The 23134-nt window shown below is 39.2% G+C and overlaps 2 protein-coding genes and 1 long non-coding RNA gene across 3 annotated transcripts in view; all 3 read left to right on the top strand.

Moving 5' to 3' along the window:
* Positions 1–23134, top strand: part of LOC124261757 (multiple epidermal growth factor-like domains protein 10) — a 47667-nt gene that overhangs the window by 5248 nt on the left and 19285 nt on the right. The window contains exons 4-8 of the mRNA XM_046696119.1: positions 1380–1526; positions 17613–17756; positions 17906–18043; positions 18201–18351; positions 18708–18856. Of these exons, the coding sequence (XP_046552075.1) occupies positions 1505–1526; positions 17613–17756; positions 17906–18043; positions 18201–18351; positions 18708–18856 (604 nt within the window). The 5' untranslated portion in view covers positions 1380–1504. The remainder of the gene's footprint in view (positions 1–1379; positions 1527–17612; positions 17757–17905; positions 18044–18200; positions 18352–18707; positions 18857–23134) is intronic.
* LOC124261798 lies at positions 5014–7245 on the top strand. Its single transcript, XR_006894430.1, has 3 exons — positions 5014–5766; positions 5908–6004; positions 6201–7245. It is a non-coding gene; the product is annotated as an uncharacterized LOC124261798 (long non-coding RNA).
* Positions 9606–23134, top strand: part of LOC124261790 — a 30968-nt gene continuing 17439 nt past the window's right edge. The window contains exons 1-7 of the mRNA XM_046696143.1: positions 9606–9735; positions 9773–10536; positions 11736–11873; positions 12662–12862; positions 13983–14063; positions 14781–14906; positions 16617–16839. Of these exons, the coding sequence (XP_046552099.1) occupies positions 11861–11873; positions 12662–12862; positions 13983–14063; positions 14781–14906; positions 16617–16792 (597 nt within the window). The 5' untranslated portion in view covers positions 9606–9735; positions 9773–10536; positions 11736–11860 and the 3' untranslated portion in view covers positions 16793–16839. The remainder of the gene's footprint in view (positions 9736–9772; positions 10537–11735; positions 11874–12661; positions 12863–13982; positions 14064–14780; positions 14907–16616; positions 16840–23134) is intronic.

Genomic DNA, 23134 nt, shown 5'->3' on the forward strand with positions numbered 1-23134 from the left:
CCCTTTCCACATCCATAAGAACTCTCTGCTGAAAGAAGAGTCTATTTTACATTTGTTACTATAACATGAGTATACAGTATACTTGTTTCAGCAGTATTACAGTTGAATGATGTTGTTTGTAAATAAATCGAGTCTGGGCCATATAGTCCAGTGATTTGGCACCATGCACTACGATGACAGAGCATGTGTTTATTAATCGCTATGACATAGTTATGATACCAGGTGTTTGCAGAAGGTGAGCGTATCCTGCCCCACTGGTGGCACCGTCATAAACATCCAGACAGTTGTTCAGCTGAAATAATTCGGGGAAAATGTGGTATACGTCAAAATAGGGAACTGCATCCGACATCATTACCAAGCAGAGAAACATTACTCCGTTCTCGCCATAATGTTTTATCTATTTGGTTGCCACGTTAACAGCTCCTAATTTGTTATGGAAATCACACTTTGGTCATGGTGCTGAGATGGAAACAGTAGGCAAATGCACTTGACCATTTAGTGTGGCCCATTTAGTAACATATTTAGACTCTATTTGTAAGGCTAAACATGGTGTCTCGAGCATCAGCGTCTTAGTCATTTAACTGTGAACAAAAACGATATTGTTTTCAGACTCCCCTCCGTTCTGTAGCTATGAACCAATGTCTATACATAACATAAAATACTCGACAAATGGTCGAATTCGATGTGTACATGTACTGCGTTGCATACTGTCCAGTCCTATCAACTATCAATCCATAGAACTACAGAGCAATCACTGATCAAATCATGTAAATTGCATAATGTCGGCAATTCATCGATTCCATATTTCCACAATTTCCATTCCATTTATGCCTACAAGTTACCCTTGATATATGGGCTTGTCTTGTATGTACTTATCTTGTGTTAATAATGCACCAGCTTGCAGCCCAGGAATCTACGGAGTGAAGTGTAATACGTTCTGTCACTGCCTGGATTCAACCTGTGATCGCTTGACTGGATTCTGTCATTGAAACTGTAGAGAAACTGTAGACCAGGGTGGCAGGGACAGAGATGTGATACTGGTGAGAAAATGCTACTGCCAGTATTGTGTGTCCCAGTCATTGGTATTTGTGGCTGTAGATGCCTTTACATGGCTTGTTGACTGTCATCTTAAGTTCGTCATTGTTAATGCAAATGTATAACAAGAGGCGATCGTTCTGGAGGTCTTACTGCCGGCTCCATGCTAGTGGTGCATCAACTCGGACCTACTGACTCGTTTCATTCGCTTTGATAAACCAACTTGGTGAAACAAAAGCCTACTTATTTTAATGAATGCTAAATCTCCTGCTTGTCTATATTTTACAGCTTGCTTTCAACATTATTTACGAATGAATATTTTACTTCTTGCCCATATTTTACAGCTTGCAACAGCACCACGTATGGTACTAACTGCAAGAAAACGTGTGCTGAACGGAGGTGTTCATCTCCAAATTCGTCATGCGACCGTCGCACTGGAGCATGTGACACAGGATGTCTTCCTGGTTGGATGGACTTTGACTGCACACAAGGTAACGTGCAACTGGACAAATTAAATACACAGTTGCATGGCAGGCAGAGAAAGAAGGCAGCTCAAATGCATCAGCTATACCTTGCAAGTTATTCAAAAAAGAAGCCTGCCACACATGGTTAACAGAAAAAACATCAGTGTATGTAGATATAACTATCAAGCACATTGTAAGCTCATGATGTCTTTATTACAGGATGTTCCAGGAGCAAGTACGGCGAAACTGTACTAGTCTTTGTACCGAGAGACACTGTGCAGGAAATTCATCATGTGACCATGTGACTGGGTCATGTGATTCAGGATGTAAAGCTGGATGGATGGGTGTTGACTGTAAAGAGGGTAAGTACTGGAAAAGACCTATGAAAGCCTGGTAAGTGAGTGTGAAAAGAAATTTCCACTTTCTTATGAACACTTTACCTGATGCATTGAAAGCCCTATTAAATCACTGCTAAGAATTAAATCACATGATTGATGAACATTTAACAAAAGGCCGTGGTTGTTGAGGTCTTACTGTTGGTAAGTTTTCAGGTGCATCAACAATATCTACTGACCCGTTCCATACACTTTGTTGAACCGATTACCAAGAGTGCTTCACAAGTCAAAAGCCTTTCAACCTTATTTACGAATGAATGTTTTACTTCTTGTCCATATTTTACAGCTTGCAACAGCACTGCGTATGGCTATAACTGCAAGAAAACGTGTCCTGGGCGGAAGTGTTAACTTCCAAGTTCGTCATGTGACCGGCACACTGGAGCATGTGACACAGAATGTCTTCCTGATTGGATAGGGGTTGACTGCACACAAGGCAAGGAATGTTGACAGTTTATCGGTATGGAACGGCCCAAGAATCATTTGCAACTTGAAACAAAATATATCAGTTATTGTTGAAGGAACTTACCATGAAGAGCGTCAATGCACATGCAGCCGTGAATGCGCTCTAACCTCTACCGTTCTTTCTCACAGAATGTGCCAATGGAAAGTACGGCGAAAATTGTACTAGTCTTTGCTCTGAAAGACACTGTGCCGGAAATTCATCATGTGATCATGTGATTCTGGATGTAAAGCTGGCTGGCTGGGTGTTGATTGTAAAGAAGGTCAGTCATTAAAATGAATCGTAATTATTAGTAAGTTAATAAGAATTAAAGTTTGAGCCAAAGACTTTCTTCAGAATATGTACGGTACACCTTATGGTAAATTACAATATGGAAACCGTGCTGTCGTATTTCAGCTTAGCGATTCCAATCATTATTGACCTGACTGTCGTGGTGTATGTTCCTCCAGACAATGTGCAGGGAACTCTTCCTGTCACTCAACAGGGACTTGTGACAGTGGATGTGAGACAGGATGGACACAGGGTGACTGTACAGGTTATGTCATTATGTCATATGTTACTGATGCTCAAACTAGTTTTAATTAATAAACGATATGGCTGAATATTGCCGATGTGACGTAAAACTTTAATTCACTCACTCACTCACATGTGACTAGTTAGGTCATCTAACGGTTTTAAATAAAATGTGCAGTATACATTTCAAGCTGAAATACCTTTTCATCTGTCACCAATAGTAGTGGAATACATATCCCTTCGGCGACAGGTTTGATTGACAAATGTCTTCAAGAACAAATCAGAATGTGTTCGCTCATGAGGTCCAGAACAGGACTACTTGTATTGTTACATTTTTAAAAGTAAATTTAAATATTAAGGCTAAAAGGCTTGGTTAATGGATGAAAGTTTTGAATAACAATGCTCATCATTATGGATGCTTTATAATACAACAAGCAAATAAGGAAGGAGAACACGAACACCTTTCGAGGTGGATTAAGTCAGAGTGTGTGTCACGATCAGTCTGACATCATCCAAAGTGTGGTAGGCTTACAAGAATCTTTCCCTTTTACTTTTGAAATAACGCGACGAATTATCATTCCATCACTAAAGTAATTGTTGGTGAAATATAATTAACGTGAAACATAAAACATGACCAGATATGTCTAGGGTGTATGTCATGTCAGGTTATGAACAACGTTTGGTCATAGTCCATAATTATGTTGCTCAAAGACTCTCCAACAATACTCTAAACAGTAGATCACTGCACAAAGGGAAATGATAAACCCATTTTCATACGTAACTCTGGGTTTATCATTTCCCTTGTGTCGACTTTTCGACTGAGCATGTATTTATGAATAACTATGTAATAGTGATCACACACCGCGTTCGAGAAATGGTGAGGTGTTATGGCACAAACACATGCAAACCCAAGTTCAGTGTTCACATGAAGCAAAACAATAGTGCCATGAACATACTGTAATTCATGAAACTTATCCTATCTAATAACGTAATGCGTACATTATATCACCATGTCATGGATTTATATTTGAATGCCAAGGGTGATTTTCTCATTTGGAGGGTATTCTTTTGTATTTGCTGGAGTATATTGTAATAGTTATAATAATTCTCAAAGGGTGGAAATTTAAGCGAAACTACATTTCTATGTTTACATTTTACAGTGCCTGTCAACTGTCCTCCTGGAAGGTATGGACCAGGATGTACAGAGTTCTGCAGTTCCGCAACTGTTAAACGCCATCATCTCTGTGTGACGTCACTGGATCGTGCCCAGATGGATGCCGGGAAGGATGGCAGAATGATGACTGCATTATGCGTGAGACTAAGATTTAGAATTATTTTCATAGTGCACCTATTTCTACTGTTATGCAAGATATATATCGTATATGTAATGCCGAATGCTAATGAACTGTGGCCGATATACATATCGAGTTGAAATAGAGTTGGCAGTGATGACTGCATTATGCGTGAGACTAAGATTTAGAATTATTTTCATAGTGCACCTATTTCTACTGTTATGTAAGATATATATCGTATATGTAATGCCGAATGCTAATGAACTGTGGCCGATATACATATCGAGTTGAAATAGAGTTGGCAGTGATGACTGCATTATGCGTGAGACTAAGATTTAGAATTATTTTCATAGTGCACCTATTTCTACTGTTATGCAAGATATATATCGTATATGTAATGCCGAATGCTAATGAACTGTGGCCGATATACATATCGAGTTGAAATAGAGTTGGCAGAGATGACACGTGCTGCTATTTTGTCATGTGCAAATGCGTAAAGGTATGTAATGCGAAATGCCAATTGTATGTTATATACTGAGTGAATTGTCAGTGACATTACAATTCAGTAACATTGTTATTGTGACTCTGTATGTATCATCTTGATTGCATGTAGATCGAAAACCTTGTTGCAAGACATTTCAACCTCACGAAACAAAGATGTAATTGTTCGGTGACCAGTCTCTCTCTTTCTTTGCGTGAAGCATGTCAGAGCAGGAAGTACGGTTCTATCTGCAGCAAGTCTTGTGATTCCCGTCATTGCCAAACTGCACCAGTCTCCTGCGACCACGAGACAGGAGCCTGCGCTGCCGGTTGTCAGGAAAGATGGTTTGGAGCAGACTGTACTCAGAGTAATGTTTCCAGAAATTCATATTTAAAAAATATTCTAAGAATTAGAAACGCATAGATGATGTTGATATGCGTCTATACAGCACTAGCTCTGAAATGGTTTGAAAGATATTTCAAGCTGAGGATTTCAAGCTGAGTCGGCTGAGGAAGGAGTAATGCCAGGTGAGAGTGCGGTCTTGTACGCAGTGCCCATGGTATCTCAGGTCTGCCAGTATGTGTAGAGTATTGATGTTTTATTATTTCAATCAGAAACACTGTTTAGATGTGGGACTTACTTACTGATGAAAGAGCTAATTATCACTTGCCTCTATCAAAGCTGACAAAGGTGGAAATAGCGTACAACAGCCTGTAAGCATTTCCATCATATGATCGATAATCTCCTTTAGACCATAAATTTTGCATCGGGCAACACTCATGATAATTGTATACATTGTATTTTTACCGTATTTTCAAATGTGTTCTCTCTCATCAGGGTTTCATATGCTGTATATTACTGTATATTAGTGGGAATTCAGTGGAAGAGCCAGAATGATTTGATAAGATATGTCATTACTGAAGCATATTTAAATGTACTTCTTGATAGCATAACTTCATCACTTAATACCGGAACTGTTAACTTTCAGGATGCAAGCCTGGAACTTATGGACCTGATTGTACTCGTTGTGGATATTTTGACGTCACGTGCAATGTTGGAGAAGGACGCTGCCCCGGAGAATGTCTGGACGGCTTCACGGTTGACCGATCAGATGAGGATGTTAGAGGTTCGAATCTCATTTACGTCTTTATAAAAAGTTGCTTGAGATCGGCGTTAACGTTGATATACATTATGCATGGGCGTATTATAGTCAGTGATATTAAATAATGTCAAACGCACAACTAATTTCTTTGTGTATCTGGTTCAGTGTCTCCTGTTACAAGCAGCGTCATTGGAGGAGCGGTAATACTTATAATGCTGTTGCTGAGTGGTGGGCTGATGATGTGTCTGCTGACATCTGGAAGGTAACTTTTGAAAAAGTTTTGTATGAAGCAGTAACAATTATATAAAACAGTTTTAAAATAATGTGTGCACGGATTTTGCTGTTGCTGTTACGTTACAGAAAGTTTTCAGTTTCTACGAGTATACCACAGTTCACGATAGATTTTCAGGCTCTAGAACTGTCACCTGTCCTATTTCTATCAAACATCTCTGTTTCAGACTGCAATGGATATCCTCACCTAGCACAGGTGTCAGAAATACAGACACAGGTGGGAATGGAGAGATTCCTGCTCATGCGAACACGTCTGGAACAAATGAGCAAGACTACACCGAACTGAGTGAAGTCACCAGGGAGAGAGAGGAGAAGTCACAGTATGATGTCATTCAGAACAAAGTGTATGAAAACAACCAAATCTGAGTTGAGAGCAGCGGATCCTTTTCGTATGTGCTATGACATACCACATTTAATGTTCACATAACTGAATATGTTCTGTCCAGAGTACAACTCTAGAATATTATACAAGTTTATATCATGAAAGATTTTGATCCTGCCTGAAGTATAATATATAAAGCTTTTTAGTTTTCACTTTCGTATTTGGTAGTTTGTACATATAATAAGTGTTAATGAGTTGTCATGACATCATATTGTTATATTTGGTGCTATTTTTATGCTTTATTTCACTACTGAATAAGACAAATATTTATGAATTACTCATTACTCATTACACTTTCATATTTTATGCACTGAAGCTGATTAGCTTTACTGTATTTATGTTACTGAAAATTCAGATAATGTACAATTTTGTTTTGTGGTGTTAGTATTGTAAATTTTACCGCTGAAAAAAGGACATGCAATGGTATAGTAGACAATATTGGCTACGAATACTTTGGATGGGATGTTACCCGTTGTACATTTATGTTATCTCAGATCAGGTCATGTCATGTACCCTTGCTGGTGACTGAAATCTTGACCACCGATCTCAGCAAATGTGATACAATTCGATCCCGTTTGTTACCTCTGAAGATTAGCGTGAAATGCTGCGGACGAAATCGTCCCAAGGAATAACTTGTGTTAGCAGGGTAAAATACAAAAAAAACAAATCGACTTTGCCCATGTTTTTATTTTCATGTATTTCACCACCTAAGTAATATTTCACCTCTTCGTGTTATTGCATTTTAAAAATTTATCTGTATGTGATTAATTTGTATAACCCATGTGGTGTCAGACGTAAATGGTAACAGAATAAAATTTACCATCAAAGCATTCTTAATTTATTCAATTGTTGTACACCGGCACGGTTAATGCTAAAATGTTCACAGGAAAATAACTGAACAAGAATTACGCTGTAAAATGTCATCATGTCATTTTTATTAAAGCATTCATAGGGACGGTAATTTCTATTGTGTACATAATAAATAATACATATTCATAAAACATAATATTTACATAAAACGTTTATAGTGCTAAAATAAGCAACTTTAAATAATACGTAATCTAACATTATTTATAAAAATAAAAGTTATATCACTACAAACGACCATTTCCTTATGAATTAAGTTAAATAATACAACTTATATACTGAAAGTACAATATACAGGCAAGACAGATATACCAGAACCAAGAATCAGGAGCTCAACAACTTCACAGAATAGGAGGCTTTGACCAGGTACTCCATCAATGTCAGATCGTTATTTGCAAGTCTGAACTCCAAGGCGTCTACTCGTCTCTCCAAAGCATCTGTGCCTCGTTCTGTCCTTGTTTTCCCACAACCTTCTTCACAACGGCCATGTCAACCCTCCAGGTTTTTGTCTGTGCGAGGACCGTCAGTTTCGTTTGGTATAGTCGAAAAGATTCACCTTGATTTCGTTGTGTACTGGTCCGTGGTTGTGGTCTCCACGTATTATCTCCGCGAGAACCATTCTCCCTTTTAATATTCTTGTTCACAATGAACGTATTACCATTTACACATATGTATCTTCCACCACGAGAAGTAGGAAGAAACTTCGTGTGCAGCTGTGAGGTTGTGGACATATTGATGAAAATTGTCAGTTCCAATATTCTTATAGCATGCAAGTTTATGTACGAAACTGAATAACACACTACTAATGAACTGAGTGATCTAAACTCATTCACAAAACCCGCTGGTCCACATATCAACCCGCTGATATACATGTCATATTTCGTTGCCTGCGTGGACACATTTTGCAGAAAACCAGTGTCTTTAATACCTTAAAATAACACCGTTTTCACAACATCAAACATCAAAGGCTTTTTCCCTCGACCCTAAGGTCGAATTAACGGGAATACCCCTATGACAAAATAGTAATGGCTTTGACTCCAAATTCTGTAATATACATAGGGCGACGTTTGGGCGAACAGTATATCTTCATAACGGTAAAGGGATCTGAATCGAAACGTTTGTGAGTGAGTGAACATGGTTTTACGCCACTTTTAGTAGTATTCCAGCAACATGACGGCGGGGATTCACACATTGTACCCATTTGTGGAATCGAACCCGGGCCTTCGTTGTGACGGGCGAACTCATAAACCACCTTTTCAACCAGAGATGAAGTAATGCGCGAGGGAGTGATTGAGTGCGTGCGTGCGTGCGTAATTACTTACTTTTGTATTGTATAATCTTTGATTTCATAGGATGTAATGGGAAACTTTGTTTATACATTTAATTAGTCGGTATGTCCATTTGTATGGTTACTTTAATGAAGCGGAGATTATTTAATTTGGTAGGGAGTAGTATAGCTATCTTACAAGAGTAAAACGGAACTATACAACTTTCTTGTAAATATACACAGGCAGCGCAGATAATACGCAGTACCACGATCAATATTTCGTAAATTCTAACAGAGATGTGTAAATGAAGAACGGATCACCAAGTGACGACACCAGGTATTCACAGTGAGTGAGCATGTCCCTGTCCAACAAGGTTCATTGTAAGTCATACCATTTTCACGTTCTATTCAAGACCTGAATACAAATAGCCCAGGTTTCTGTGTAATATCAAGGCAACTGCAGTCTGAGTGGCACTGTTGTGTGAAGAGTACGTGTAGGAGTACCAGGTCTATTCACTATCTAAAATACCATAAGTAGACCATGTGTAAAGACTGACTCAGTGCCCCAAACTGCAAACAATATCAACACACTGAGGATCATTAATGAACAGGAAGTGAACAGTGTCATTCAATACGGTGGTTAAATGAAACATAGGGGACTACTCTTCCTTCGAAAGGAACTGGTTCTAGTTTTGTTTAACGGTGAATCCATCTGGGAATCGAACCCACACTCCCTGTGGAATGCAATGTAACCCATTCAGCCACATCAATCTAAAACAACACAAAACAAAACAAAAAAACAAAAAATGTCATGTTTAATGAACCACAGGAAAGTAACATGTCAGAGGCAGGAAAGAATACATTCAAAATTTAAACACGCCACGATATACATAACATCAGAGTATTCTGTTACGAGCTCATGTGAATCTTATTTCTAAGCCCTCATTGATACATCGTCAGGGTTGGCCGCTCTTGACCTAGATGGTAGCTACCCTGTAAACAGTGTTGGGATATCAGCCTTACAACGGGACCGTGAGTCACATGCCTGTGTAGGAGGAAAAGTAGTGATTGTGACCTGTTGATAATTTAGCCAACATTGATCAAAGCCCTGCGTCTCACTATATCTCTACATAGAACACTTCTCCTGAAGTCCCTCTGCCCTGTCCAGTCTTGAAGGATGTCCGTGGTTTCTAGGAAATGTGACAGGGATACGCATGTGAAAGCTGAACACATAGTTCATATGAGTGATATATGTCGTTTATTTATGCCATGCAAACAGTATCAAAACTCACAGGTCGAATAAACAACATGTTAGTAACGAGGCAGAGATATATTCATGAAGACATGGATACGATATTTGTAATCAAAACGTGTATTCTGTTACGAATTTATGTAAATAATATATTAACAATGATATTTCCGAGCGCTCATACGCCGTCAAGGCTGACCGCACGTGATCCAGATGGAAGCTACCATGTCAACTCTGTTGGGTGTCAGCCTTACAATGGGTCAGTGAGTCACATACATGCATTGAAGGATAATGTAATGAGTGCGAGAAGTTGATATTCCACTCAATTCTTCAACATACTCGTACAGGAAGATAAACAATGTAACTGTGTGTCTGGCCACAGATATGTGTAGAACTTGTATCTCCTGAAGTGTCTTCAGAAGAAAATGTACGTGTATTTGAGGATATGTAACAGGGATACGGAATGTGAAAGCTATGCACATTGTTCACAGTATGTGTCGTTCATCAATCTTATTTAACTTTTGTGAAAGTATGGCGTGTGAGGCTAGCGTTGTTTCGGAATGTAGTATTCCCACTCATGACTCACACGCATAGAGTTAAACATAAACCACTGGAAGTGCAGTGAGCGTGACCCTTAACACAGTTTGACTGAGTATTTCACTTCCTCGTTGCTCAACATGGCGGGTGTCAGGATACTTGTTGTGGTGGTGTTAGTTCAGTAGATACAGCTGACATCGGGTGGGTACATCAGCCGATTGACTTACGTCGAAGTATTCGTACCTTCCTTGAGGATGTGTACATCACTACAAATAAGGCATCGTATATTTGAATATACTTAGACGAATATGCTGCATACACGTTTGACAAAACTTGTTTTGCAAGTGTTATATATAAGAGACCCCGTCCACTATTTGCGTGTGCATCTCAGCTAACGGGACAATACCAGTAAAAAAACGTGTTATAAACCTCGAGTATAACTGACTGTTGTGTGAAGCGTTTGCTTCGTCCAAAGCTTAAAATATGTAACTGTAGTCGAGAGGAAAGCGCAAGATGTACATGGATTATACGATGAGACTAATGAATCGTTTTCACTGGGGTATTCTATTAACCTTTCCAAACAATTGACTTCACAGCAATAAAGATTCATCCTTACAAACCTCTATATATTATACAAGGAAGAAAAAGCTGCTTTGTCATACATAATCAACTGTCAGAAACGAGAGCAATGTTTTCATGTGAATTTCTAATTTGTACCTTGAACTACAAATTAATGTAAATATGTCACAAGTTGTACATGTGCGTTTGCACATGATGTCAAAAATAAATCCTCATTTCAGTTGTCGTCACACATGACCTTCGCCTACAATCTGGGTCCTGTCATACATAACTCGACTTTCTAGTCATCCGAATACACGACTTTGTCATCCAAGCCCAGTGAGTGAGTGAGTGAGTGAGTGAGTTAATATTTAACGTCACATCGGCAATATTTCAGCCATATCGTGATGAGAACATATTTGACATTGAAATGGAACATATGTATATTATACAAACCTGTCGATAAAGGACAGTAAAACAACTAGAATATCACAATTAGAATTAAAACTAGCGTGGAAAGTTAAAACTAAGAGCACTATTTGGACAATACAATATAAAAACAGGCTATAGATAGCCAACAACAGAAGGTAGATCACCATCCAAGCCCAGAGATGAAGTCATCCCTATTGAGGCCTTGCCATCTACAGCACAGTGTCCAATGATCTATGCATCTAAACATTGTCCTGTCATCCATACAGCATGATTTCATCCACTATCCAGTGTAACGTTATCCAATACCTGTTGTCCGGTCGTCAGTAAACGCGTACATACCACATAGCCTACTGGGAAATTTTAACTTCTCCATTCAGTGTTGAATCTTACTTCTCTGTGTCTCCCCACAGGTACCTGTCAATCAGGAAGGTTTGGAGACTCCTGTAGCTACTCCTGTCACTGCGGGACATCATGTGACGAGACTACAGGTGCCTGTTCAGGTTCCTGCGACTCTGGATGGATTACGGGAGGAAGCATGTGCCAGAAGCGTCAGTATCACATACAAACATATAAATCCGTGAGGATACGGGTTAGAATTAGTCTTCACGAAACCCATGCTTGTCGTAAGAGGCGACGAAAGGGATCGGGTGGTCAGACTAGCTGACTTGGTTGACACATGTTGTCGTATCTCAATTGCGTGGATCGATGCTCATGACGTTGATCACAGGATTGTCTTGTCCAGACTTGATAACTTACAAATCGCTGCCATATAGCTGGATTATTGCTGAGTGTGGCATACACCTAAATTCACTCACTCACTCAGTATCACATCCATATTATCACTTCATTTTTTTGCAATATCTTGCATTCTCTGTTCTATCTGTTCTGGTTCTTGTGATAGGGGTTGGACAAAGGATGGGTGTCTTTGACAGAGACGTGAGTGCCACATGCAAAAGGATTTATATGGATGCGTTTACTTTTCTGTTTTGGTGGGTGTGAAAACTGCTTTTCGTACAAATTATTAAAAAATGCCTTATAATCCCATTACCTACGCCGAATAAAATATTCGTAACAAAACAGATAGGTAGTAGGGTTGTGGTTATCATTATACTATGAACTAGAACCATTATACTATGAACTAGAATCATTATACTTTGAACTAGAATCTGATTGTCACCACGCATGTAAACCCATCATAACTTTATATAGATAGGACATAACTAGATATGTTTTCACATAGCGATATCACCCGACAAATACAGGGTCATTTCCAGTATAAGCATATCCTGGAATGTGTGTGGAACTCCGTGTGTGACATTAATTTTGTACTACATAGGAAACATTGAACTTCAAAAGACAGCATCAACAACATCAGTGTTTGGAGGCTGGCCCGCATCAAATGCTGTGGATGGGGAAAGTGACAAAAATGGTTTGGGTCGAACCTGTTTCCACGCTGCTACATCTCCGTCAGACTGGACAGTGGATCTGGGCCGGGACTTCCAGCTGTATGACATCAGGATCTACAGTAGAAATGGATGTAGGTATCCAGACATCGTGATCTAAGAGAGAACGATGCTATTTAGATTGTTATATATCACCTTAGACTCACCTTAGACACATTACTGAAGTCTAGTTTTTCATCATAGTACATCAAACACATGAAAAAGTAACAATTTTGCAATTACGTAATTCTTCAACAAGTGTTCTGCTGGCAACATATTTATCAACCTATTTAAACACTCCGCCACAATGTTCTATACAAGAAATATGTGTTTGACAATAGAGAGGCGGACACCTCGAAACGTGCTATAGGCTGGTGTTGCTTTATTTGATGAGGCATATAATCATTTTATGCTGGTGATCATTCTATATCAATACCAGTGCTACCCCATCATACCTCAACGAGTGATACCTAGACGTATTTATATCAATAACAGTGCTACCCCATCATACCTCAACGAGTGATACCTAGACGTATTTATATCAATTCAATTATTGCTATTCTGTTTTGTAATTGGTTTACATATTGAAAGTAAACATGACCATTCCGCTGATGTAATGGAAGTGAGGCTAAGGATTTTTACTGTTGACTGCATAATCTGGTTCAGTGAGGGAACCACGTATTGAGAGGGGATCTAGTGCATAGCATGTGCATCCAGATGATTCTTGAGCCTCGGTGTGCTGTTACCGTTTGCAAACGAATAAGTTTTGATGTAATAATTCTAAACATATTCAACCTGTGAAGGTCCGGGTTAGAATTGATCTTCACCAGCCTATGCTTGTCGTAAGAGGCGACTAACGGTATTGGGTGGTCAGGCTCGCTGACTTGGTTGACATATGCCATCGGTTCCCAACTGCGCAGATCGATGCTCTTGCAGTTGATCACTGGATTGTTTGGTCCAGACTCGATTATTTACAGACCGCCGCCATATAGCTGGGATATTGCTGAGTGCGGCGTGAACCTAAACTCACTCACTCACTCCAAACATATTCTTCTCTAATGGTTATACTGTTGGATTGGAAGTGTCACCTCTCAATTACGTCATTAGTCCATTGCATGAACATAGTTTTATGATCAGATATATACGATGACAGCAACTATATTGACACAGTATCATAGTGCATCGTAGTCTGAAACAGTATTTGTTTTACTAAAGTCTACTGGAGAAATGCAAACTCCAACATCTATCTGAACAACGACACCTCCAGCATATGCTCCACCCTCCCGAATCCATCAGGTACTCCCAACCCAGCTGTAACGTCACCGGCATATACGTCACCTGTCAACAGTTAACTAGCAGATATTCTCCTGTCAACAGTTAACTAGTTATTAAGGACAACATCACATATCATGTTATTATCTTTTTGCATTAAAAATAGCAGAACATCAGGTGATCCGCAGTTACTTTATTCCAGGAGTAGAATTGCTTCCTTTCACATAATGTTGTGACTTGGTTGTGTGTGATACATGTACAAACGTACATACATGAGTTACTGTTTATATACGGAGGGTTTAGTGATTAAATATAACGTATTAATATCTTTGAGAATCAGGCCGTTTACTGCTGGGTACTGTGAACATATCTGGTTCAGTGAAGGAATCACAAATTTTACAAGTGATTTTGTGCAAAACATATGCCAGAAGAATCTTGAGCTTCAGTGTGCTGTTATATTTTGCAAACGATCGGGAGTTTTGATGTGAGTATTCTAATCCCCATCCCAATCCCCATACTTTTAATTGGACGTGTCTCCTCTCAATTACGGTATTATTCCATTACATGAACATAGTTTTGTGATCTGAAATATGAGCTAACAGCAACTATATTGACACATTATTATTATGTAACGTAGAATAAAACATGTTTGTTTTCAAGTCTACTATAGAAACGCCAATTCTAACATCTACCAAAACAACGACACTTCCACCATCTGCTCCACCCTCCCGAGTCCACCAGATACTCCCAACCCAACTGACGTGACGTGTAACGCTACCGGCAGATACGTCACCATCAGGAACCCGGGGACAGGAGGAAGCGATGGCTATGCTAGTGCACTGGGCATCTGTGAGGTGGAAATCTATGGTAAATCATCATTGTATTTACAAGAATTTGTCTATTCGTGTCCTGGTGATACAAGTGTATTTTATTGTCCTTCAACAGCAAAGTCCTTGTTTGTAAGTTCCGTTACAGAATAAATTCTGAGCATTTGTAAAAAAATATCAACCACATCTTGGAGTGAGTTGACAGGATGTTTTCATTTATATCAAACTGGATAATTTAAAATGGTCAATTCTCTTTGTTGCGTTCAACTTGTATGATTGTTTCATAATTTCTATCAGTACTTTCCCGCTAAATATGTCACTCTTTTGACAACAATAAACTTATATTACATAGTGTTTAACATCTGGACGCGTTCTTTTGAACGGCTGAACTGGATTCATAAACAAATATTGAAAACTTTCCACATCTCTGGGTTTAATCAGTGACATTTAATTTGGGGATAATAGATGAACGAGAGGACCTCACGCACATTCTATTATGTAAGTCACAAAACTCTCGAAGTAAAATTTAAATCTACCAGAATTTTTAGACGTAGCATATTTGTAATTGTAAGAATATCGGCTAAATTTTCGTAAAATCGCCAGCGAATGAAGGGATGGTGTAAATCCACCTAGCCTCCATGCAGGTAGCAATTGTACTGTAAGTCCTCTTGGTCCCTAGTACGGTGATCTACTTTCAGTTGTTGGCGACCTACAGCCTAGTTATATATTGTATTGTCTTCCTAAAAAACATGTTTTGGCTTTACATGCTAGTTTTAGACACCATCAGTAATACTCTAGTTATTTTACAGTCCTTCGATAACTAATTATTTAACAAATTATGTTTTTGTGTATATGCAAACCACGTCTCGTCACTAAATGGCTGAAATATTGCCGAGGTGACGTTAAGTTTTAACTCACTCACTCACATTCTATTATTGTTGGAAGTAGGTGGTTACACTAACGTCCCGCGGGTGTATCTTGCAACGGAATCACAAATTACAGCAGTTTGTGTGCTGCTGAATCCTAATGCTGTCTTTTGTATGGTTTCAAACTGATATGTGTCAACGTGTAAACTGAAGCTGTATTATTTTGTTAAACTTAACTGTTGTTGGTCGCGCAACTCGCCTTTGCCTATTTTCACAGGACAGTGAAATATTGAATTAACACGGATGTGAAAGTTTATGATCAGAAATTCAATAGTTTGAGTAAACGAGGTTTGAAACAGCTATGCACTACAATAAGTAACTAAATGAGATCCCAGTAATACCAATTTTATGAAGCGAGTAAATGCTTCTTGTACCGATTTCAGAAAAGTCATTTAGGATTCTGGATTGAGATCTTTTAAAAACGCATTCTAGTAAAAGACAGGCTGTGATATACACGACGCCATTCTAACTTGCCTGTGATGATAAAAATCATTTGTTAACGATTGCACTCACTACCCCATTATGCATAATCACCTACGTTATATATCTAAATTCCACAATCCATTCTTCAATATGTGTCCCTTCCCCTCCAAACCATCTCTGTGGTATATTGGGTTAACAGTCGGAGAAGGGAATTTCGGCGGTTCGATCCCTTAGGAGCGTCACATTAAAACACGCTTAAAGATCGTAATATATTGTTACTCGGAACAAACAAGCACACACTTTTTAAAACGGAACCTTAAACCCAATTTTACCACATATCGCCTTTCCCTCCCTCTCTCAATGACGGCAACTGTACCTACTTCCTAATGCCAATGCACCAGTCTGCAGCCCAGGTGTCTACGGTGTGAACTGTAATACCTTCTGTCACTGCCTGGATTCAACCTGTGATCGGTGGACTGGAGTGTGTCCTGGAGACTGTAGACCAGGATGGCAGGGGGCGAGATGTGATACAGTTGAGACATTTCTACTCTCAGGATTGATAGGCACCAGTCAGTAGTACTGGAGACTGTAGGCCAGGATGGCAGGGGCAGAGATGTGATACAGGTAAGTGATACTGTAGAATTTAGATACGTATACGCGCCTCATTGTAGATTCTGACGTCAGGATATTCACGATAAATAGGAATGATTACCAAGAGGCAGGCGTTGTGGAGGTCTTACTGTGCGTTAGTTGTCATGTGACCGTCACACTGGAGCATGTGACACAGGATGTCTTCCTGGTTGGATAGGGGTTGATTGCACACAAGGTATAGAATGATGAAAGTTTATTGGTATTATTAGGCACATTAATCACTTGGGAGGCAGGTCAGTGGGGTAGCCTGGTGATTAAAACGTCCCCTCGTCACGCTAAAGACCCGGGTTCGAATCCCCACATGGGCACAATGTGTGAAGCCCATTTCTGGTGTCCCCCCACAATGATTTGACTAGAATACTACTAGAAGTGTCGTAAAACCATATTTACTCACTCACTTGGGAGGCAGAGAAAGGAGACAGATCATATCAAAAATGGAAGGAACCAAATACTAGAGTTATTTGGAGAGAAAGGTTGTCACACAACATTATTCAAGACGGGTATATAAAAATATCCTCGTCTTGGTATCTTTGGAACGCCCTATAAACTCTCCAGTTTTTTGGTATTGTTGCGGATGCAGGGAAAGGAGACAGATCAAATTGATCATGGAAGGAACCAAATGCATCAGTTATTCAGAAAGGACAATTGTCACACAACGTCATCCAAAAGCCCATGTATATATATATATATATATATATATATATATCTTTGAAACGCCATATAAACTCTCCAGTTCATTGTTTCAGAATGTTCCAGTGGAAAGTACGGCGTAAACTGCATTAGTATTTGCTCTGAGAGAAACTGTGCGGGAAATTCATCATGTGATCATGTGACTGGGTCATGTGATTCTGGATGTAAAGCTGGATGGATGGGTGCTGATTGTAAAGAAGGTGAGTCGTTTAAATGGATGTCTACAAAGTGAATATGAAATGAACCTGTACTGGACCAAAGACTCGTTCCGATTTTTGAGAATATGTCCTGTGCACCTTCTGGGAAATATTCATATATACCATATGAAAACCCTTGCCATCTTTTCCAGAATGTGATGCCAATCATTATGGACCAGACTGTCGTGGCGTATGCTCCTTCAGACACTGTGTAGGGAACTCTTCATGTACCCGAGCAGGAACAGGTGACAGTGGATGTGAGACGGGGTGGACACAGGGTGACTGTACAGGTAATGTCCTTTTGTCATCCAAAAGTATGGCTACCCTACATGAAATGTTTAGAGTTTTTACAAACTACGAAACTTCTGAAAACATCCTATAGCCATTACATAGCTACATTAATTGTTGGTGAAACGGGATTTACGAGAAACATGAAATGTGTCACAGTGCCTGTCAGCTGTCCGCCTGGAAGGTATGGACAAGGATGTACGGAGTTCTGCATTTCCCGCAACTGTAAGACACCATCTTCTGTGTGTGACGTCACTGGATCATGCCCAGATGGATGCCGGGAAGGCTGGCAGAATGATGACTGCAGGATAAATGAGTCTTTGTTTTAACAATTGTTTTTATAGTATTGCTACTGTTATGTAAGATATATATCTGAGTGGCATAACCCATGTAAAACTGTTTACTAACTGAACTGTGGCATTTAATAAATCGAGTTGAATAGAATAGAATCCAGTGGACTAAAGAGTACAAGGTAAAGATGTACTGAGTTCAATATTTCACATGTTGTTATGTTGTTATGTGCTAAGGTATAAGACATTTGATGCCAAATGTCAGTTGAATGTTATATGCTGAATGAATTCACATTGATATAATAGTTCAGTTACATTGTTATTGTCCATCTATGAATTATCTTGGGGTATAACATTTCTCCCTTCCTTTGCGTGAAGCATGCCAGAGCGGAAAATACGGTTCTTACTGCAGCAAGTCTTGTGATTCACGTCATTGTGAAACTGCACCAGTCTCCTGCGACCACGTGACTGGAGCCTGCGCTGCCGGTTGTCAGGAAGGATGGATTAGAGAAGACTGTACTCGGAGTAAGGTTTCCTGAAACTCTTATTTAAAATAATATGGCTGGTGATGTGATATTGACAGAAATGTTCACAGCCCCAGCTCTCAAATGATTTAAAATATATTTCAAGCTGACCTTTGAGCCAGTTGCAGTGGAAGGTTCAATGTTCGATGTGAGTGCAGTGGTGTATGGAGTGCTACAAGGATATGTGTCAGGTCCGTTTTTACACAATCTCTCTGTGATTTAATTGAAGGTTTCAAGGTCGACCTTTACTCATGATACGCATATGCTAAGGGTATGTGTCAGATCTCTCTTCGTGATTGCCTGAAGGTTTCAAGGTTGAGCTTTGCTCATGACACTCAGCGGCTAAAGCATTTTATTGCCTCGAATACATGCAAACAAACACGATTCTTAGAAGACTACACTACTGCAATACTTATTACTTAAAGTGTTTTGATACCTAAATAAACTCCAGCTCAATGTCAACCATATGGAATCTCTGCCTACTGGCACTGGTGTAGGAAAATAAGGAAATATGTACAAGCACCATTCGTTTTAGCTTAAAGCTCCATTGTTGAGTTTTCCAGAGCGGTAAAGGACCTTGGAATGTTTATGGATTTAAGGGAACATCATATAGCCATATCTGTGTAGAGTGTGATATTTTCATATTTCAATCAGAAATACCGGTCATAGCTGGCACTTATTAACCAATGAAGCAAAATATTATCTTGTGAGATCACATATCGAAAACTAACAACTTGTTAGCATTTCAATCATGTGACAATGGCCTTTTCGCCATTGGCAGCAGGCAGCACTCATTCTAATGGTGGACATTGTAGTTTTCGGTATTGAATCATGTCCACTGGCACCGCTGTCTGATTCCTGATGTGTCATCTTTCACAAGGGGTTCACATGATGTATCAGTGCGAATTCAGTTGAAGAGCTACAAAAGTTTTGTTAAGACATGTCATAATTCAAACATATTTCAATTTTCTTCTTAATATTATCATTTCATCATTTAATACCTGACCTTCAGGATGCAAACCTGGAACTTATGGGCCTGATTGTACTGGTTGTGGACACTGTGACGTCACGTGCAGTGATGGAGATGGACGCTGTCCCGGAGAGTGTCTGGACGGCTTCACTGGTGACCGATGTGATGAAGATGTTCGGGGTTCGAATCTCATTTATGTCTTAATAAAAATATTGTTTTAGATCAGCTTTAACATTGATATTTAGTATGCATGGAGCCTTTGAAAACATGGGCGTTTTTTAGTAGGACATACATGTATTCACAAATAATGTTTAGCTCATGTTAATTTACAGGTGTATCAGATTCAGTGTCTCCTGTTACAAGCGGAGTTATTGGAGGAGCAGTAGTGCTTGTTGTAATGCTGTTGCTGATTGGTGGATTGGTGAAATCTGGAAGGTAACTTCGAGAAGGTGACCATAAATGGTGCACTTGTGCCTAATCCCTTTGCGTTTTGAACAATGAAACCTGTTTTAAAATAGACGTTGAAAACAGTATGAAGCAGGTGTTAAAATAATGTGTACATGTATATTGCTCTTAACTCTAAATACCAACTGCGAAAGGTACATGTACAGCGGAAATATTTCTTTCACTGGATCAATGTGCATTCAGCCCCCTGTGGAGTATACAACCCAAGCCGTCAGGCTCTAGATTGTATAACTGTCACCTGTCCTATATCTTTCAAACATAACTGTTTCAGAATGAAATGGGTACCCTCACCTGACACAGGTGTGAGAAAAACAGACACAGGTGGCACTGGAGAGGTCCCTGCTCATGCGAACACATCTGGAACGAATGAGCAAGACTACACCGAACTGAGTGAAGTCACCAGGGAGAGAGAGGAGAAGTCGCAGTACGATGTCATTCAGAACAAAGTGTATGAAAACAACCAAATCTGAGTTAGAGCAGTGGATCCTTTTCGTACGTGCTATGACATACCACATTTAATGTTCACAAAGCTGAATATGTTCTGCTCAGAGGACAAGTCTGGAATAGTGTATATGGTTATACCATGTGAGTGAGTGAGTGAGTGAGTAGGTTAAACGTTTACATGGCATAGGCAATATTACAACTGTATAGCGATGAGAACAAGGTAATCAATTTAAAACCCCTGTCAACGAAGGACAGTAAAACAACTAGATTATCATAGATATATATTTAAAACTAGTACTTAAATCTAAAATACTTTAACTATAGAAGACGATACAATATAAAAACAGGCTATAGATCGCCGACAACTGAAGGTAGATCAACATACTAGGGACGGTTATACAATGTAAGATATCCAACCTGAAATATAGTATGAAAACCTTTTTAGTTCGTATTTGCTAGTGTGTACATGTGATACGTGTTAATGATTTGTTATTATTATATTGTTATATCTGTTCTTATTTTTATAGGTTATGTCACTACTGAACAATACGAATATTTATGAATTGTATGATCACTACAATTTCTATATTTTATGCACTGAAGCTAATTTGCTTTACTGTATTTATGTTACTTAAAATTCAGATAATTGACACCTGTGTTTTGTACTGAGGATGGTAAATACCGCAGAACGAAAGACGAATGGGATGGTAGACAATCTTCGCTACGAATACCTAGGATGGGATGTTGCAGACAAAAGTTAACATGACAAATTAACCCATGTTAATGTTATCTCTGTCAGTTCAGTTCATGACATATACAATATCTGGTGTCATTAAGTAATATGACTGAAATCATGACCACCGATTTCAGCAAATGTGATACTATCCGAATACTGCAAAACAACCAAGGTATATCAACTCGGCTTTGCTCATGTTTTTGTTTTCATGTATTTCACCACGTAAGTAATATTTCACTTCTTCGTTTTATTGCATTTTAAAAGTGTATCTGCATGTGATTAATTTGTACAGCCCATGTTGTATCAGCCGTAAGATGTAAACAGAATAAAACTTACCAACAAATTATTTTTAATTTATCCACTGTTTCCTGACGCAATACATCCTAGTTATCAACGACAGGAAAATGGCCTTTCGTACATCTGAGTCTTTGGACTAGTTTGTTTCATATCATAGTCATTGTGGGACACTTATGTCGTAAGGTTTGGACTGGCCTAACTTCTATGTGAACACATGTTTGTGAGAGGTGAATTGTTTGATAGAGATCTTTACAAGTTGCGTAATGACAAAATAGTAACAGTAATTGCATAGACAAGTTCTTTGATATCCCTCGGACGACGTTTGTGCAAATAGTATGCAATCCTTATAAGGGTATTAGGATAAATACAAAAACGTCGCCATTGGATGTTTAAGAACTTGTAATCGATAGTGAGTGAGTGAGTGAGTGTAGGCGTGTGTGTGTGTGTGTGTGTGTGAGCGCGCACGTGTGTGTGCGTGAGGTTGTAGTAGCTTACTTCTATATTTATATAATCTTTGTCTTCATTGCATGGATACACAGAGCCATCACTGCCGGGTAGAATATACACTGCTTTTGCATCTTTGTTCTTTTCGAACCGGATGTCAGTAAGCTGGAAGTAATAGAAACATGTTACAAAACATTTAACTGCCAGAGTCAGTATATCCATCTGTATCGTTACTTCCCTAAAGTGGATTTGGCTGAAAGTGAGTTTAGCGGAAAACGGAAGGATATAACCTTCTTGTAAATATACAGCAGCTGTGCAAACGAATACCCTATACTGACTATTACAGATTCCATATTGTGTGAAGGCTAACAGAGCTGGGTAAATTAAGAACGGACCACCAGGTGATGACACAAGGTGTTAGCAAAAGGTGAACATGTCCTGTCATAGGTTTCCCTGTCCAACAGGTTTCATGTCACTGTAAGGCTTGTCATTTCAGTAATATTGTCACGTTCTATTCAAGGCCTGTGTGCAAATTGCCCAGGTTTCTGTGTAATATCAAGGTAACTGCAATCTGAGCGGCGCTCACTGTTGTATGAAAAGTACTTGTAGGAGTACAAGGCCTATTCACTATCGAAAATGCCATAGGTAGACTATGCGTGTGGACTGACGGAGTGTCCCACACTGCAAACAATATCAACACACAGAGGAGAACTAATGAACCGCATGAAGTGAACAGTGCCATTCAATACGGTGGTTAAATGAACCATTGGGGGGTTACACTTTCTCAGGCAAGTACAGGTTCTTGTGTTTTTGTAACGGTGAATCCGCAGGGATTCGAACCCACATTCCCCCAGTAATGCAGTCTAACTCATTCAGTCACAGCAATCTCCACAAAAAAACAATTGGTTGTTTTTGACGAAAGT

Source organism: Haliotis rubra, unplaced genomic scaffold (assembly GCF_003918875.1).
Source record: "Haliotis rubra isolate DU_JTF1 unplaced genomic scaffold, ASM391887v1 Scf1198, whole genome shotgun sequence".
Classification (NCBI taxonomy): Eukaryota; Metazoa; Mollusca; class Gastropoda; order Lepetellida; family Haliotidae; genus Haliotis; species Haliotis rubra.